Source organism: Sinocyclocheilus anshuiensis, unplaced genomic scaffold (genome assembly GCF_001515605.1).
Source record: "Sinocyclocheilus anshuiensis isolate Anshui unplaced genomic scaffold, SAMN03320099.WGS_v1.1 scaffold126, whole genome shotgun sequence".
Classification (NCBI taxonomy): domain Eukaryota; kingdom Metazoa; phylum Chordata; class Actinopteri; order Cypriniformes; family Cyprinidae; genus Sinocyclocheilus; species Sinocyclocheilus anshuiensis.
Window position 1 is genome coordinate 33376 of NW_015546026.1, and position 20551 is coordinate 53926.

Consider the following 20551-nt stretch of genomic DNA (forward strand, 5'->3'; position numbering starts at 1 on the left):
CGCTCTCGGAAGCTTTCTGTGTTGGCGGGACGGCGCTTCAGCGGTGGTCGTTCCAGTGTCGAGTGGGTTGCCATCACTGCTCTTGCTCCTCCGATCCAGTGGAGCGACCCACGGAACGCGCTGGGCCCTCTTTAAAGAGCGTACCAGCGGTATCCAGTGGCCCTCCCCCCGACCAGATGTCAATCTCAGCATCGGAGGGAGAGCTGTCCGATGAAGAATCGGCCCCGCTGCCACCCTCCGGGATGGTGGCGAGGTCTGAGTCGGATCCGGAGATGGCAGCTATGCTTTCCCGGGCCGCCGAGGGTGTAGGGTTTGCGGGGAAGCTGCTTCCGCCTTGCACGCTATGGCGTTACTGCAGGTGCACCAGGCCAAGGCACTGAAGGACCTGCACAAGGATGGTCACGATCCGCAGCCCGTCTCGCTGGCTTCTGCGGACCATCAGCCTCGGCTATGCGATTCAGTCAAATCAAGCTTCACTACAGTGAGGACGGCCGATGCCCCTTTTCTGCGGGCAGAGATCGCAGTCCTACTGGCGAAGGAGGCGATAGAGCCGGTCCCTCCAGCCGATATGAGGTCGGGGTTTTACAGCCCTTACTTCATTGTACCCAAGAAAGGCGGTGGGTTGAGACCTATCTTGGATCTGCGCATCTTGAACCGGGCCCTTCACAGTCTCCCGTTCAAGATGCTTACGCAGAAATGCATCTTCAGGTGTATCCGTCCCCAAGATTGGTTCGCAGCGATCGACCTGAAGGACGCGTACTTCATGTGTCGACCCTTCCACACCACAGACCATTGCTGCGGTTCGCGTCTGAAAAACGAGCATATCAGTACAAGGTCCTGCCCTCCGGGCTGTCCCTGTTGGCCCGTGTCTTCACGTAAGTTGCGGAGGCACCCCTTGTTCCCCTGAGAGAACAGAGCATTTGCATTCTCAACTACCTCGACGAAGCAGTCTCAGGATCAGTTCTGCGAACACAGGCTTCGTGCTGTTCACAGTCCGGGCCTGCTCAACCGTACAGCCGACGAGATGTCTCGCGCAATGCTCCCGGGAGAATGGCGACTCCATCCCCAGACGGTCCAGCCTGAGCACCATGGCGCTTTGGTAGGGATCCCAATTCATCAGTCACCGACGTGACTCGGGGTGACCGACTGAAAGGGAATGTCTCGGTTACGTATGGTAACCCTCGTTCCCTGAAGGAGGGAACGGAGACGTCACGTCACTCATCTTCGTTCATCGCGATCTTACAAAGTTCCGTTATTATCAATGAAGCGCTCTAAACTGCACAATGAATCTCTTATTTACATCGCGTCTGCACTTAGTCATGAGATGATTCACAAGCGTGCAAAACTGCACTTAAAAACTGTGGCGCTTTCAGCGGAGAGTGAATTCTGACAAAACGTTTCTGATTGGCCATTGCATTTAAGAAATCCACAGATATGTCTGTGATTGGTTACATTGCTCTACGCTGCAAAAACACGTTGAGGGTATTTAGTGCTTGGCTAAGTTCTCCAATTGACCAATCGGTAAGCTCCTCCCCTCGAACGCAGATGAGCCAATGGCAGTCGAATATCAGTTGCACGGGAGCAAAACTCGGTCATCTTTAGGTTTCAGCGCCATAGAGAAACATTGGGAGATCCGAAGCTCGCATCGGTTTAATGGTGTTTATGCTAGAAAAATGGAATAACGATGTGCCTAGTGTACTTGTAACACTAATTCCAGTTATCCTGAGAGGATAGGCAATGTAATTTATTTTATTCCATTTCCTAAATCCAACCAGAGCAAAATGTCCCTAAGCATTTAACCCCAATCACAATGACGAAAACGTTCATTTTCTGGTTGTCATACTCTCATTAAGTTACACTTTTCATCTGCTCAAGCAGAACGTTAATCTCATGATGTGCTTCCGCAATGTATCTCTGGCTAAAACTAGCTAACGTTAGCGTTAAAGTTAGTGAGTCCATGCTAACGTACAAACCTAAATAGCGAACTGTTCTCACGTCATGTCCTGTGCAGTGAAAGTCAAAAACACATAAACGAAAGTCTATATTAGAGTGCCTCCATATTAATCTGGTTAATTTAATCTTAGTCTGCGGTATATGAATGGTGTTGGTCCGGGATGTTGTCATTGCGATCGTTACGACCGTAAAATAATTCTCCCGTTTGCATTGTGATCTGTATTTTTACATATTTATTTTAATATCTTTTATATATATCCCTCCATGGCATATTTAAATCCCACTTGAAGATCAGTCTGTGTCCCAAATTTATCAGAAACACCTCGGGAGAAGGTTTTCACTGACAGCTGTCATTGTAAGACAGTGAGCAACTCTGTTTGTTTGTCCGAGTGAGCAACAGTAACTAAGGGGGCGGGGCTTACAGGGATTCCATGACTAACAACTTGCCGCCAATGTCGCCCATGTCTAAGGGTGTACTCAGACACTAGGCGTTTTGAACCGTGCCCGAGCGCGTTTGACCCCAGTGCCCGGTTTGTTTGAGTAGTGTGATTGCTCCCTACTGTGCTCGGGCGCTGTTCATTTAGCCATCCCTGGCTTGCTTGGAAGAGGTGGGCCAGAGCACAGTTCAGTTGGGCTCGGGCATGGTACGCATGTTGTGTATTATCTTGTACATGACGTAAGCGTGCTCTGGCCAGGAATGTTTAGTGCAAGTGTGAGTGCAGGCCAGTGGGCGAGTGGGGAGTGGGGATAATAGTGCTCGGCCTCGTTTCAAGGCAACCATGCCTAGTGTGAGTACACCCTAAAAGGATCATAAAAAAGTTAAAAGATTTTTTAAAGTAAAAATTGGCCAAGGGCCACTTTTTAGTCCCAGTTGACCCCTGCTTTTGCAAATTCTGCTCTGCTTTTGGAGTTCAAATGCTTTTGAACTCCTTTTTTTATGTTGATATAAAGTGGTTGCATATTGTTAAAACTAATCGTGATATTGATAACTTTGTAGGACTGTTGACTGACACTATAGATCAGTGCTTGGTAAGGGAAAGCAGTTATAAACAAAATACAATATTTCTGTTGAGTTTGCTACAAAGAGACTGATCAGAATTCATTCATTTTGCCTTGATTTCTGTGGCGCACAAGGGCGGCGCCAGAGAATTTTGAACGCAGGTGCTGAGGAGGTGCTAGATCAATGACAGGGGAGCTGGGCAATTAATAGTAAATATGACCAAAACAGGTTATTATTATTATTTGTATTAATAATAAAATGGCTATATAGGCACATTTGAAGTGTTTGAGGAGTGTCGGAGTATTATCGCGCTTACTGTATGACATGGGGGCACCAGCGCAATCTTTTTTTTTTTTTTTTCCTGTGGAAAGGACATAAAATACTCCGTCATTTTTGGATGTGCTTTCTGCCGTCTCATGCAGTCTCCATGAATGGAACATGTCACAACAATGAACCGGCTCACAGACTTAAGAAATAAATCTGTAGAAAGCTTGAAATGTCTACTATTAAACGAACCAATTCAAACAAAAAAACAAATCTTCTCAAAGTATGTATTCTGTATGAAAGGTGCATTTCTCTATTAAAGGCACATCCATTACTGTGGAGATGGAGAGTCAGCACCTGTGTTTGCAGCCGACACTGACTGGGAAAGCACTAATTTAGTAATAAATAATTAAAATGTCTTCTTTTTCCCAGACGCATTCATAATCATTACTTTTGCTGGTGTTTGCAGTAAGCTTTATGCAGCGCGTTGCATTCTTCTGACCTCATTTGCTTGCCTGTATATAGTTCACATAATCATCAATAAAGTGTATTCTGAGATCTGAGGTCTTTTTTTATATCACTGTATTAGTTCACTGAGGCGCGTTATGCTCGTTGGGGAATCCTGGAGTGTGAAGTATGAGGAGGAACCCCAGTATTGCAGCACAGCATCACACAATGATACAACGTTATAGAAACTAAGCAACCGAAAGCAATATATGCTTTCCTCAGATGTAATGTTAGTTCTGTACTTCAGCATTGGGTAAAATAGCATTATAATCTTCTTTGTGGTAGAGTAAGCTGCTTACATGTAAGCTACAGGAAACAGCAAGATGTTGAATTAAACATACACACAATCAGCTTTTCCACATGTTTATACTGGCCCTGATTATCATAACTTCTTCTTACCACTTGCTCCATTTCTGCAGATCAGTTTTTGTGAATGAATGATTTGATCCACCTGTTGCTTTGGTCTTCACCAACAGCCACTTGCGTCACCTGCTGGTGAGTGACTGACAGCAGCTGGAGATCATGCATCGGTGCTCTACTGCTATTCCTGCAGCTCCCGGATGTGCAAAGGCGAATTTTCTGTCGAATTTTAACCACTGAATTTGTGGAAGCGAATTTGGAAAGTGAAATAAAATTGGCCGAAATTTGACTATCGAATATTATACATCGTATTTTTAAACAGATTTAATATTTTGGAAGTGAATTCTGGAAAGTGAATATGAATTATTTAATTTTTAATTATGAAAATGTGTGTGAAATATTTTGAATTGAAATATTCACAGCTTAAATAATCAACTATGTTACATTTTAGGACCTAAAAAGGCAAGCCCTGGAAATACAAGGCATTAAAATGCAAGCACGATTAATGCAATGCATTATTTTTTCAGTTAGTGCTATTCAACATGCTTTTTTGTTTCAAAGACATATGGCATTATTTTGCTTCCATAGTCTGTACACATAAAGTGTATAATTGGAACACAGTCCTTGATGGAGCTGACGAGCTGATGATCTAAATCAGGCGAGAGAGAAATGCAGAGCAGAGCGTGTGCAGAGCAGGGGGACACAAGGAACAGGATTAGAACATTGATTTGGAAAATTGTGAATCCATTAGAATCATTAGAAGACAGAATTGCGATTTATATATGAATGGATTTTTTTCATGCACCCCTAGTTTTGACTGCATGGCAACAACTCTTCCTCTTCTCTAAAGCAGCACAACATGGCCTCGCCCCCTTTGTTGCATGTTCCCGGGGACGGGTTTATGTAAATTTCAGGGTTTCTGATGTCACCAACCTGGGAAGTAGCTCGTTGTAGTCCCTACGAGCCATATTTAAAGGCGTTAAACTGCCATAATTTTAAGACAATTTTCCCATTTGCATTGAACTTTCAGCGTCGTAACTTTACAGATATTGTTTATGCTCAAACAGCAACATTACACAGTAACTAAAGTTCAAAAAGTTCACAATCAACCACCCCTTTAGTAGAGGCCTTGGGAGGCATTTAACTGTGCACAGAATAGACTCATTGATCGCCAAGTACATCTGTAGAAGTGCAGAAGTGTAGTAGTGGGAGAAGTGTAGTGGGGAGACCACACATCCTTCGGGGTGCCAGTTCTGATGGTGCAGGTGTTAAATGTGAATTTCCCAGCCTCACTATCTGCTGCCTGTCTGTCAGGAAGTTGGTGATCCACTGACAGATGGAAGTGGGCATAGAGAGCTGGGTCAGCTTGGACAGGAGGGGGTTTTGAATAATGGTGTTGAAGGCTGAACTTAAGTCTCTAGTTTGTCCAGGTGTTGCAGGATGTAGTGCTGTCCCATGTTTGCTGCATCATTCATGGACATGTTTGTTCAATAAGTAAACTGAGGGTGTCTAACAAAGGCCCAGTGATGTCATTCAGGGGGTTCAACACCAGGCTCTCGAATGACTTCATGACCACAGACTTTAAAGCAACAGGTCAAGTCACCATTATATATATATGTATGCATAGCGCTTTAGGCAATACAGATTGTGTCAAAGCAGTTTTATAGTTTAAACAGGAAAATAATGTTTCAATGATGCAAACAAAATTAAATTCTGCTGTGCAGCAGCTCTAAAAAGAGGACACTATTAAATAGTCAATTTTTCAGTTTAAGTCAGTTCACTGTTGATTCAGTTGAGTTTAATAACTATCCAGTTCAGTTCTCACCAGTAGTGTCTATGCAATCAAGTCAATAATATTACCAAATTTTAAGTATCCCCAACTAAGCAAGTCAAAAGGTGACAGTGGTAAGGAATTACTATCTGTGGATAGAGCATTTGAAGCAGTAAGGGATATTGCACAGCTCCTGTGATCTGTTGAAGATCTGGGTGAAGATGGCTAACAGCTGGTCTGCATAGTCAGGTGGGAGACATTGGCTACATTTATACTTGGCATTACAATCACCGTGATTCAATCAAGCATATCAAATCATTAGCATCAGGACACTGTGTGTTTATATTTGTTCACATCAAGAGCCTTCTGTATCTGGATATCTGATCACATTTCTGTTTTTCTGTTTCCCACACAAAATTTAAATTAGGTCTGTAATAGGCCTTAATCATGGAAAAGTTCAAAAAGCATAATCTTCAAATGGCTTGGTAGCATAAAACAACTTTTTGCTTTAGCCTCTATTAATGGCATTGTCCATTGATAGAGACATTTATGACTAATTCCATAATGAAAAAAAATCCCTTTCATTCATTTGGGTTTGAACAGGGGAACTAAAACCAAATTTGGCCTCTGCTTTAATGTTCAGAATTCCAGGGCATGCAAAAAGTTGTGAATTATCTTCCTTTGTTGAGAGACTGCTCTGTCATTTACACTGAAAAAAAAACATGACCAGCAAGTTTCTATCTGTTTAGTTACTGGATTGTTTCTATGTCTGTTTAGTTACTAGCTAATCCCTCTTTACAGAAATTGTGACAGCGACTGGCTGTTGTGAGAGAGTAGGCAGGGGAATAACATGCTGATTCAGTAGGTAAAACACAGTAATCCAAATCGGCTTGATTTGCTTTAGTGTTATTTGTTTTATTAACTAACAATTAGTAAGTTATTTCTAAGCCTACAGCTTGTGATTATATTGTCAAGGACAATATTTCTGTTGAGTTTGCTACAAAGAGACTGATCAGAATTCATTCATTTTGCCTTGATTTCTGTGGCGCACAAGGGCGGCGCCAGATAATTTTGAATGCAGGTGCTGAGGGGGTGCTAGATCAATGACAGGGGAGCTGGGCAATTAATATTAAATATGACCAAAACAGGTTATTATTATTATTATTTGTATTAATAATGAAATGGCTATATAGGCACATTTGAAGTGTTTGAGGAGTGTGGGAGTATTATCGCGCTTACTGTATGACATGAGGGCACCAGCGCAATCTTTTTTTTTTTTTTCTGTGGGAAGGACGTAAAATACTCCGTCATTTTTGGATGTGCTTTCTGCCGTCTCATGCAGTCTCCATGAATGGAGCACGTCACAACAATGAACCAGCTCACAGACATAAGAAATAAATCTGTAGAAAGCTTGAAATGTCTACTATTAAACGAACCAATTCAAACAAAAAAACAAATCTTCTCAAAGTATGTATTCTGTATGAAAGGTGCATTTCTCTATTAAAGGCACATCCATTACTGTGGAGATGGAGAGTCAGCACCTGTGTTTGACTGACACTGACTGAGAAAGCACTAATTTAGTAATAAATAATTAAAATGTCTTTTTCCCAGACGCATTCATAATCATTACTTTTTCTGGTGTTTGCAGTAAGCTTTATGCACGCGCTTGAGCGCGGAATATAGGCTATAATAGCCTACGCCTAAATGCATATTGAAAGATGATTTAGTAGGTTATTATATTAAAAAAATTAATATAAACGTGCGACTAGTTGACTAGAAAAATCCTTAGTCAGGGGCAGGCCTACTTGGCACAAGGAACCGATCCATTTTTTTAAATAAAATGCTAAAACATTACGGAATGTGCAACTGTAAATCACATCACGTTGTACTGCATTGCACAAGTTATGCATGTGTAATGAGTCAAATGTTTGTATTTTATTTAATCTTAAACTTAATGTATGGGGGTGCTATGGGGGTGCTGGAGCACCTGCTAGCCCCTTCCTAGCGCCGCCCATGGTGGCACATAAGAGAATATGACATGTATGTCTCTATGGAAGCATATGGGTTGCAAAATCCATTTTGAGATGTAATATGCAAAATGACAATGCAATATGTAAAATGGCAATGTATTTCTGTATTTAAATTTACATTTTCACATATCATATGTGCAACATTTAGTGCAAAATGAAAATGAAAATTCAATTATATAATTTACATTTGCCATTTTCTACACTAGTTTTAATATGTAAATTAAAAACATATTTTAACGCTTTATAAGTTGCAAAATTAAAATGAAATTGTAGTACCCAAATTGATTAGATATGTTTAATATGTCCAAGCAAAAACTGTAGCAAAATTATCATTTAAATGCCATTTTTCCTAAATGCATTTAGAATTATGGGTAGGACACTTGAGATGAGCATTTTCATCATGATACCTCGTGATAATTGTAGCAAAATGCAGTGTGAATTTCAAAATGCAATTTGAGCCAAATGTGCAGCAAAATGGTTGCAAAAATGGTGATTTAAATGTCTTTTATTTTTCTTAAATGCATTGACACTTACACAAGACGTTTCAATTGCATTTTCATTAAATACCCTGCGATCAGTGTAGACTAGTGAATGTGGATTTGAAAATGCATTCTGAGCCGATCATGCCCCCAGCCTGTCAATCATTATATCCAGGTGGGCCTGGTGAGCCGTTTTTTTTTTTTTTTTACAGACTGGCCCATTGGTTTGTCATCTATATGGACAGCATAAACTGTCCATGGTCAATAACAATGAACCATAGACAGAGCAATGAAGTATCTGAAACCATTTAGTTCAACCTGTAATACAGTGAATAGGCTAGATCACTGTTGAAGCGTATTAGCTGTTGAAATGGATTTACTTATTGTAGAATTAACTAAAGTTTTCATGTGCATTGTAATGTTTGTGTATGCCTTAACAAATTTTAGATTTTAAAACAAGCATTTTATTCATAAATCCATATGACTTTACCTTTACGCTGTGGAAATATGAAGGGAAGACAGAAGACAGCAAACGCAGCGCTGAAAAGGCGCAGGGCTACATAAAGTCTATAAAGAGTTACATATTGCACTTTTATGAATGTGTATTATAAGTGAGGTTAATAATGTATCCTACATATATTATTAACCCCTTAAGTGTCACCAGCCCACTGATATTTGGCTAGTGAGTTATTTGTGATATATTGAGGGAAGTTTCACCAAGCCCCATGTTGGGAACCTTGCCTGAGACTATTGGGGAATTATTATTATTATTATTATTATTATATTATATTTAAAATCATATTCCATTCAAATCTTTTTGCAGCATTTGCTCTCTCTCTCTCTCTCCCTCTCTCTCTCTCTCTCTCTCTCTCTCTCTCCCTCTCTCTAAATAAATAAAACTTGTAATTGTTTATTGGGAAATACTGACTAACTTCCTTATATGGTATTTTGTTTAAAGTTAGTGGTGTTGTTAAATACAGATTTTGACTTTTATTTCCATTGCTCTATATCAGTTAGAGGTTATTGTTTGGTATTAAAAGGGTGTTCCCATAATTGGTTGAGAGACACATAATAAAATAACCTGTTTGTTCATCCTAAAGAGCTCCAGAAAAGCAGCTAGTATGTTCTTTTCTAAAGGACATAGTGTTGATATAAAACAAGTTATTTTCATTTCAGGAGAGAGATTACAGGTTATTTCGGAATATAAATACTTAGGGGTTCATTTGGACTCATGTCTTGGTTTTAAAACGCATATAAAAAGGTATGTAAATAGGTAAAATTTAATTCATTTAATTTTCGGTATATTAGAAACTCTGAGGCAGCAAATGTAGATTTTCATTCTATGAATCTTTCTCATATTACTTATTGTCTGACAAGTTCGTCTAATACACATTCTATAGTTCTAAAACCATTGGAATTATTGTACAAACAAGCACTATACGTATAACCTGCTTAGTTGGGAAAACATCAAGTTTAAAAATGTTTGTTTAGTTTATAAGATTATGCATGTTTTGGCTCCTCCTCCTCTGGTTGACTTTATTAAATTTAAATATATTGAAAACAGAGTAACTAGAGGTGCAGCTAAAGCTGATTGCATAATTCTACGTAGGAAAACCTTGTTTGGTCAAGCTGTTTTTTTTCTTTCACAGCATCACATCAGTGGAATCCAATACCACAATCAATTAGAGAATGTACATCATTTAACTAATTTAAGCATAATTTTAAGAAATGGCTTCTTCATAACCAACGTGAACATTAATGTTGTTTATTTATCTTGATAAGCTGATTTTTATATTTATTTTTTAGTACTTATTTCTTTATTTTGTATTGTCATTTTGTATACTTTGTTGTTTAAATTTATTTTAGAGAATTATTTATATTTTTTGGCTGAATTTCATTATTGTTTTTCTATTTAGTTTTTTTCTTTCTCTAGTTTTTTGGCCTCATAACATCTGGCAAAGGGACTACAAATTAAAACTAGCCGTCCGGCTAATTTGGGTAAATTTACATTCATAAATGTTGATTAATGTACACTGTCCCTTTTTTCGTGAAATTAATAGAAGAAAAAAAAGAAAGACAACATCTGTAAGAGTAGGGTGTTACACAAGTATGGCGGTTTACGTCAAAGCCTGGACGTATGTCTGCTGAACTTTATTCAGTAAATGCAATTTCAGAATGTTGACACAGAGACACATTACGTGCCAAATTCTACTAGAGGACTGTCTGATTATTGGGGCAAAGCTTACCAATTGTAGGTGCTACCCTTTGGCCTGGTCTTAGCGACTTGTAGCTCAGTATAAGCCAATAGTCCATTATTTTGACTATTGGCTGATACTGACTCAAAGAGTTTGTTGTCTCAACATCGAGAAATTGTCCTCAATCAACAAGAGCAGTGCTTCTTATACTGATTATGTACAGTTTATTCACCATTTTATGAATCAACTCAACGCCTCCTTTCAGGCATTATCTAAGGGTGCATCATTGAAGGATATTTGTATATCAGCAAACCACCTCTTCAAAACTGGATTATCGACTTGACCCCTAGTTTCAAGGTTCTGTCTGCTTAAACAGGTGTCAGTTCATATTTATCTGTCCGTCTGTAGTCATTTCATGATTTCATAAGCTAGCAGTCACACCATAGTAGGGTACAGTATAGTACCTACTGATGCAACATTGAGTGAACCTATGCAGCGGAACATCTAGGTAATGCATTTAGTTTGCCGTACTCCTTCGTTACTGCATATGACTTCCTTTGCAGAAATGCTTAATGGCAAGGATACATCGTTTTAAAGCACAAGTGATGCAGCACCTCAGAGGTCATCGCTAGCAGCACCATCAGCCAATAAATTTATATGAGTTTTATACAGGCTTCAGATCATCGTCATAACTGGAGGTGTTCCCACAGCGCCAGCTATTGATGCAGTGTCTTGTTCCCTATTCAGGGAACTAGGGTTACATGTGTAACCAAGATGATTTACAGGCTATTGAGTACATGAGCACCTCTGCAGTTGTTGTTGCATCTCCGCTATTTTGTTGTTGCTGTTGTTCCGCCTCTTTAGTTTCATTTTCAACTTTGAAACAACAGCCCGGGACAGTGTTGCCACCTTGTGGAACAACTGATTACTGCAAAACAAATTCAATGCATGTGTGCGACCTACACATGCTACAAAAATCGAGTGGTGTGCGTACAGTACGCGCGTACTATTCTGATGACGAAATTTGTGTAACATGCACTGTATGCTGTCCTTTGAGTACACATAAAAAGTGAAGTATACTTTGGGCTTTAAAATCCTTCAACAGATTATTGCCTAGCCTGACACCTATTAGGGCTTATATTAGCTACAGTCTAGGTAATTTTTTAAGAGGTGCAATTCTGGATTTTGAGGCTACCAGAGTTGAAATCATTTTCTCACTCTTGCCTTGAAAATATGTAAATGAAACTCTGAAAAATTCTGTGTAAAATTGTATCAAAATCTGTATCTTTCCCAGCTAACATAGCCATTGGGCCATTAGTAGAACATTGGTGACAAATGGTAACAATAAAAACATGTATATACTAACTAACTAAGTAACTGCTATACTAACTACTCTGTCTTTTATTTATTTAATATTTTCATGTTTATTCAAATTGTATACATAATTGTTAGCAGGCTAAGTAAAGACCAAGTGTGTTTGGGAGAAGGAGTGGAGTGGGGTTGCTGGGTGAGAGAACAGTGGTAATATATAAATATGAACATGAAGTTTTTATTAACGTATACATTTTACATAGAAAGGAAAAACATGTTTGACTTTTGTATATTTGTTTGTTTATTTTTTATGCTGAGATAATTTTTCTGAACTCTATTCCATTCAGATTTTTGACTGTGTTGTCATGGTTAGAAGCCCAGAAAAGATGACAGGTGTGTGGAAAGTTAAAGTCTGTGGAGATCAAAGAGGTTTCATCTGCAAAAGGAAAACAGGTTGGATCAATCATCAAATCATTGCAAAATTTGTATCTGAAATAATGTTAATACAATTATTTTAGTTAAGTATATCACAAATGTACTGGTCACAGCTCAAGCAAATCTCTGCAGTATAATGTTATGACTTGTATTAAAACACAAACCAGTTTATTGGTAAGCAGTAATTGTTAGAGCAGGTCACTGTTCATTTATTTAGCGTATTTCACCTAACGTGTGTAACCTGTATTTAACCTATGTGTTATAGACTCTCAGCTTGCTCGTCCTGTGACAACAGCATTGCCACAACATTTCTTCACACTGGCAAATGATTCATACAAGGTTCAAATGGAGAAAATGAGCTGGGATGAAGCTAGGAGACAGTGTAAAGCAGATGATGCTGACCTTGCCAGTGTGCTTGATTCCATCAGCCAGGCTTACACCATCCTTAGAGTCAGCAAACTTAAGGAGCCTCTGTGGATCGGTCTCAATAGCAACCTGGTACAAAAATTAATTAGAAAATGTGTAATTCCCATGTGCATAAAGTAAGCATTGAAACACATGACAAAATTTAAAAACTTTAATTTTGTAAAGTAAATAAAAAACAAAAAAAGTTTACTACAGTGTCAAGCTAACATAATGTGTGTGTGAGTGTGCTCAAATGGGTAACAAAAATTTTGCCATGTAATAAATGTTCCTGGATCAACATCCATGTGGATCATGGAATAACGCTATGATCAACGCTATGATCAACCAAGATTAGTGCTGGGGTTGGGTCTTCAACAACATTCTTATCCCTGTATAATTTGCCTTATAGGTATAGGTTATGGTTCGGATCAAAAATTAGGGTTAGTGTGAAGACTTTGTTTGACAGGAATGTTGTTCGAGGACCAAAAAAAAGATGTTGAATATCTTCTACATGGCAAAATTGTAGTCACTGCTAGCATGTTAAGACATGTTGGTAATGTCAAGAATCTTAACAATGAAATTTGTTTGCTTTAGACAAGTGGTCGGTACCGCTGGGTGGACAACTGGCTTCTAAGCTACAGTAAATGGGCAACAGGAGAGCCCAAAAATAATTTCGCTTGTGTATATATTGACACGGATGGTGACTGGAAAACTACTGCATGCAGCAACAAGTATTATTCCCTATGCAAGCGATCCACAGGTATTTCATTCAACATTCTGCAAGCAATAAACATGTAAATTATCTTACAAATAATTTACTTTAGTAAATTTAATTTTGTATATTAATTTCATTAATATAATTAATATATTAATAAAATTAATATATTTTTAATATATTTAATTAATTTATTAATATAATTGTATTAATTAATTGTTATAAATGTTAAGCAGAAAATTCAAATTTCAGGCATAATCACATTAAAACAGACACTTGTAGAGTGGTGCTTATAGTTTTTATTAGTTGAATTTCTAGTTGAAGACAAAGTTAATATGCTAACATCCTTCCACTGCCCCGAAGACATTGCTCCCACAGATCCACCTCAGATGCCAGGGAACTGCCCTGATTCAAAGAAGCATAAAACCTGGATCCCTTTTAGAGGACACTGTTATGCCTTCATGGCCTCTAGGTCTGACAACTGGGCTCATGCCACAGTGGAATGCATGAGAATGGGTAAGCATTACTTACTTTGTACAAGAACTTAAGTGTACAAGAGTAAATGTATTTGTTTTAATATAAACATGAGTCACACAATACACAAAAAATGCTGGGTTATTTTATGTATGTATGTATCCCTTCCTTCCTTCCTTCCTTCCAAATGCTAGGTTCAGCCTGTTGGGTCATTTTATTGGGCTATTTTTTATATTTTTACACAGGTGCTAGGTTTTCTGCAGTCTAAAAAAAAATTTATTTATTTATTCACTCACTCACTCAAATGCTGGGTTGCCGCTTGTTGGGTCATTTTATTGGGTTATTTTAAATATGTTTTGTTTTGTTTCTTTACCCTGGTGCTGGGTAGTTTTTTTTTTCTGTAACTCAGCTGCTGGTTCATTTTCAATGTCAGTACAAATGATGAACCCTCTCACACACCTACCTAGTGCTGGGTCAGTGTAACCCAATGTTGGGTAAACTGTGCCAAACTGGTTAAAACTGGATACATCGTCAATAGTCATTTTGTGTTCTGTTCTGAAAGAAAACTTGACTGACGGGAAACTTCCTGAATTAAATTAAGGTTTGTATACAGCAAAATCCCCAGAGTTAAATCAACTCTGCTCAGAGTACATATTGTCCCAATCTACACAGTGTTAAAGTAACACTTACTCAGTGTTTTTGAGTATTTTATGATTGTTAAAGACTGACTTGACATTGAATAAAAAAAATATTGTATACTGTATAGCCTACTGTTCTTGTACTGTATAACACAGATTTTAGGGTGCATTTTTATTATTTAAAATGAAAAACCTTTAATTGGTTAACTGACCCAGCACTGTAAAAAAAAAAAAAAAGCAACCCAGCAAATGGGTTAATGTATAAAACCCGAAAAACTGAGTCAAAATAACCCAGCATGTGTTCTGCCCAATATTTACCCAGTGCCGGGTTGCCAAATAACCCTGAAATGTTTGTTTTTATCCCAGCATTTTTTAGAGTGTAGTATTGCATCTATGTAGAGATACTATTATTGAAAGTATGACTTTGTGTGAGAGTATGACTTTTTCTTCTTAGCAAACACAGTAAGGATATGTTTTGAAAAATGTTCAAGCTTCAAATGTTACATAAACAAAATATTTGATTGCCCACTTTTATTGGACCACTTTTTGTTTTCTTTTTGGTGACTGAAAAAATAAGACTGGTCTCTAATTTCAGGAGCATCACTGGTGAGTATCGAAGACCCAATAGAATCCATGTTTATTAATCGGAATACTGAGATCATGCAGGATGGAATCAAATCATTCTGGATTGGCATGCACCGCAGTCATATGGGTTAGAAATGTATTTAATCCAAGCAAACAATTCTCAAAATGATCTCAGAAGCATCATCTGATGTGTGTGTGTGTGTGTGTGTGTGTGTCACAGGAGAATGGATGTGGATTGATAATATGGTGGTAGATTACACAAACTGGAAACCCCAGATGCCCAGTGATTTTGGTAGCTGTGTGGAAGTCCAGTCAAACACTGGTATGTGGAGTACCACAAACTGCAATTCTTACAAGCCTTACATTTGCAAGACTGCAAAAGGTTAGTTGTCCAAACAAATATACAAATGCAACTCTATTTTTTTACATTCAGTTTAATATTAGAGATTACCTTTCATAAGCATGTACAAATATGTCGTTATATTTCAGTTATACCACCAACAGAGAAACCATCAATACGACGTATGTAATACATCTACATTTCAAGTTCTGCAAGGAGTTAATTGTAATTAATTATAATTAGGGCTGTCAAAGTTTACAAATGAATGCTTTTTTTTATATAATCACACATTTACCTATTACATTTTGTAAAATTCCAATTAATTCTGTTTGATGGCACCAACACAAGTGTCCATATTCAACACACACACATCCTTGTAGGTGAGTTTTTGGGGCTATCACACTGGTCATGAGTGCGATTGTGCCCAGCGTTCCCTGCAATCTTGGTCTACTGATATATATATTAGGGCTGTCTATTTAACAGGTTAATCTAATTAAAATCTTTAATGCAATTAACGCACCCGGCCCACCCAATCGGGTGAATCAATGATTCAATGGTTAATGAAGAAAACTGTTTCGTTCAATCAGCCAAATGGAATGAATTAATAAAAAAAATAAAAATAAATAAATAATTCTAAAGTTTGTCTCAGGTTACGTATGTAACGTCTCGGTTACGCATGGTAACCCTCGTTCCCTGAAGGAGGGAACGGAGGCGTCACGTCGGATGACCAACGAAATTGGGATCTCGCTTAGAGAGACAACCTACTTCGAGTGTAAACTAAAACTGCCAAACTTCAGACTCGCCACCCCGACGCCTTGTATCTCATCTCCGGCGACTTCAATCAAGCGTCCCTCACGAAAACACTTCCTACCTTCACTCAGTATGTGGATTGTTACACCAGAGGTGTCAGGACCCTAGACTTGATGTATTCAAATGTTAAAGGGGCCTACAGCTCTTCAGCCCTCCCCCCACTAGGCAGGCCAGATCACAACCTGATCCATCTCCTTCCAATATACAAACCCCTGGTTCAGAGGCAACCTGCTACTGTCAGGAAGGTGAGGAAATGGTCTGATGAAGCCAATACTGCCCTGCAGGAGTGCTTTGAGTCTACTAACTGGGAGGTGCTCTGTGAGCCACAGGGTGATGACATTGACCAACTGACTGACTGCATCACGGAATATATTAACTTCTGTGTTGACATCTGCATGCCCATGAAAACTATTTATTGCTTCCCTAACAATAAACCCTGGGTCACCAAGTACATTAAAGGTGCTCTCAATGATAAAAAGAGGGCTTTTAGGACGGGTGATAAGGAGGAAGCTAAGAGGGCTCAAAGACTGCTGTCTGTCAAGATAAGGGAGGGAAAGGAAAAGTACAGGAGGAAATTGGAAAATAGCCTGCAACAAAATAACTTGAGGGAGGTGTGGAGAGGCATGAGAACCATCACTGGCTACAAGACCGGCAGCCAGCTGTTGGAGGGCAATATAGACCATGCTAATGAGCTTAATCTTTTCTTCAATAGATTTGATGTGAAGTCTCAAATGCTCCCCTCCTATAACTTCTCTACACATTCACTAGTCCACCCCCCCCCATGTAGTGACCACTACGCCAGATTCCTCTGGAACCATCACCATCTCAGAGGATCAAGTAAGAAGGGAATTGAGCAGGCTTAGCCCCACAAAGGCTGTGGGCCCTGATGGAATCAGTCCAAGAATACTGAAAGCCTGTGCCCCGCAACTTTGTGGTGTGCTACAATACATCTTTAGCCTGAGCCTATATCTGGAGAGGGTCCCAGTGCTATGGAAAACATCTTGCTTAGTGCCGGTACCAAAAGTTGCACGGCCCTGTGTACCCAATGACTACAGGCCAGTAGCGCTGACCTCTCACCTAATGAAAGTTTTTGAGAGACTGATCCTCAGATCCATTCAGCCCCTTGTCAAACCCTTCCTTGATCCGTTACAGTTTGCCTACCAGCCTCAACTTGGAGTGGATGATGCCATCGTCCACCTGCTCCATCGAACCTATACTCACCTAGAGAAACCAGGGAGCTCTGTGAGGTTTATGTTTTTTGACTTCTCTAGTGCCTTTAACACCATCAGGCCCACCCTACTGGAGGAGAAGTTGAAGAACATGCAGGTGTACACTCCTCTGGTCTCTTGGATTATGGACTACCTCACTGGCCGCCCCCAGTACGTCCGCATACAGAACTGTGTCCGACACTGTGATCTGCAGCACCGGTGCTCCTCAGGGGACAGTTCTTTCTCCCTTCCTCTTCACCCTGTATACATCTGATTTTAGTTGTATTCTGCCAAATTCTGCCATCTTCAGAAGTTCTCTGATGACTCTGTGGTTGTAGGATGTATTCAGGGTGGTGACACCTCAGAGTATCAGACGGTAGTGGACTTTTTTTTATTACCTGGTGTGAGCTAAACCACCTACAGCTCAATGTCAGGAAAACAAAGGAACTTGTAGTGGACTTTAGAAAATCCAGGACCCCCGTCACTCCTTTGTCTGTCCATGGTGAGGAAGTGGAGATTGTTGCAGATTACAAATACCTGGGAGTCCATATAGACAACAAACTGGACTGGACATCAAATTCAACAGCACTCTTCAAGAAAGGTCAAAGCAGGCTGTATTTTCTGAGGAGGCTCAAGTCTTTTAACATCTGCAACACTATGCTGCAGATGTTCTATGAGTCTGTGGTGTCTAGCGTCATTTTCTATGCGGTGGTCTGTTGGGGAAGTAGTATGAAGGTGGCAGACAGAAATAAACTGGACAAACTAATTAGGAGGGCTGGCTCTGTACTTGGCATGGAGCTGGACCCTGTTCACGTTGTGGCTGAGAGAAGGATGTTGTCAAAACTTTACTCAATCCTGGACAATCCTTCTCACCCACTACACAGTGTGCTGGTCGACCAGAGAAGCACATTCAGCCAGAGACTGATTACTGCCAAGTGTTCCGCTGAGCGCTTCAGAAGATCCTTTATCCCTGTGGCCACCAGGCTGTACAACTCCTCTCTATAAGTGCTGGAACATTTTTGAGTAATGCATGTACAATACATGTTCATTTCATATGCAATAAGGGACTTTTCTTGTGCGATGCAATTTATTATTATTATTACTGCCTATTTATTAATACTAAAATTAGTGTGCAATGCATACTATATAACTACTGTACTTAATTACCATTACCATACTGGACTTATTATATTCCACATTTGTCATTCCATTTCACTTTAATTAATTCCATATTAGATCTAAACTACCATTTTCACTGGTATAGTTTTATATTATTATTTGTATGTTTTACTTATTCATTTTTAATTTTATTGATATATAGGTATATATTTATTCATTTTATTATATTTTTTCTTTCTTTCATTTCTTTCTTTCTTTCTTGAGAGCAATTGTAACATGGAAAGCAATTTCCCTCTGGGATTAATAAAGTTTTTTTAATCTTGAATCTTGAATCTCATTCAAACACATTGCAACATCATGACTGGTCCACGGTCAGCTAAGTAATTGAATTATAATTCATTACATTTATATAGCACTTTTCTTGGCACTCAAAGCGCTTTACATTATCAGGGGGTATCTCCTCATCCACCACCAACACATATTCAAATAACAAAACAAACCAATAAAACATTTCAATCATGGGGTTGAGCACAGAAACTAGCCTCATTGTGTACTGTATGATGGTCACAAACTCCGATTTTTTTAGCTTCAGACTTTGATTCCACCCAGTCGGAGGATATCAAACATGTTTGATATTTTCCGCTGATTTTAGAACACATATTGTTTTCATTTGTCATACATCTACCAGCAACAATGTGCACGTTTCTGGATGAGTTTGTTGTGATCTGAAGGAATTTAAAATCTGGTAGTGTGTGATCCTCAGTCATTTAGTGTATGATGCCCAGTTTTCCTTTGTGACTATCTACAAAGTCGGTAAGTGTATGATGCCTGGCTGGTGTTTTTAAGTCGTGTATAGTGTATTCCAGCTTTTAATCGTTTTATTTTATTTTTTCCTGGACAGATATGACAGGTTTCTGATGTCTCCTTCTTTGTACAGATGGCATGCCTCTTTCATCTTTGGGCATAAACTATAGTTATGTCTAGATTGTGTCGTCTTAAAGTTGTGAAAATAAGTTAATTATTTTATAAAGATTAACTTAAAGTGACAACCATCAGTTAATATTTAAAGTCTGTTGTTATGAAGTATTTAAATAGACATTCAATGTGGAAGAGCTTAAAGGGAGCACAATGAGCTTAATTGGAGCAGCAACAATTTTTAATTAATAAATATAAGATGAAATTTAAAGGACAATATTTAGCTAAATAAATATTCTAGGTCATGTATTAAGTTTATACATAATGTTATATGAAAAACTATTATATGGAGCTTATAATATGACAAAACTAATTGAATTTGCATTGTGTAAATTTGAATTATTGACAAGTGTCATTTAACAAAACTGAATATTATGTGGCATTTAACATAATTCTGAATTTGATTTTTTTTTTTTTTACTTGAATATTAAACATTTTAAATGTAACACAACTGAATATATTTATGGCAGATATGGCAGATTCCATACTATTATTGACAATATCTATGAAATTATACTTTTTCTTATTGATGTCACAATGAAGCTGTGTGATTTTCATAGTAATACACCCTTTAAGCTCACCTTACAATAATATGAAGTCTTTAATAATTACAGCAGTGTAAAACCACAGACCATCAATACATTTTAAATTTATAATATTATGGATTTAAAAGTACAAGCCAGTAATGCCTGTGAAGTAATATATTAGTGTAGCACACAATCTTATACAGCTAGTAAGCTAACTATGCTCTGTAGCATTTGTGTTATGTTGCTAAAACTATATTTTGGATCTAACTGTAATTATTTCCCATATCCAAGTTCTGGGTTATGATATGCAAAAGTCTAAACAGTAATATCTTAATTTTGCAACTCACAAAATGAAGGCTTAAACATCTAAAAAAAAATTGCACATTTAAGGGGCTACTCTTAACAATTTTCAATATATATTAATTTTATCATTATTATATCAAATCTATG

At 38.5% G+C, this 20551-nt stretch overlaps 1 protein-coding gene across 1 annotated transcript in view; it reads left to right on the top strand.

Moving 5' to 3' along the window:
* The window catches only part of mrc1a (mannose receptor, C type 1a), a gene marked incomplete at its 5' end in the record, with an annotated part of 47685 nt that extends 32033 nt beyond the window's left edge, over positions 1 to 15652 (top strand). The window contains 7 exons of the mRNA XM_016499732.1: positions 12218 to 12323; positions 12571 to 12803; positions 13305 to 13470; positions 13789 to 13941; positions 15133 to 15249; positions 15343 to 15504; positions 15612 to 15652. Of these exons, the coding sequence (XP_016355218.1) occupies positions 12218 to 12323; positions 12571 to 12803; positions 13305 to 13470; positions 13789 to 13941; positions 15133 to 15249; positions 15343 to 15504; positions 15612 to 15652 (978 nt within the window). The remainder of the gene's footprint in view (positions 1 to 12217; positions 12324 to 12570; positions 12804 to 13304; positions 13471 to 13788; positions 13942 to 15132; positions 15250 to 15342; positions 15505 to 15611) is intronic.
* Between the last annotated feature and the right edge of the window lie 4899 nt (positions 15653 to 20551).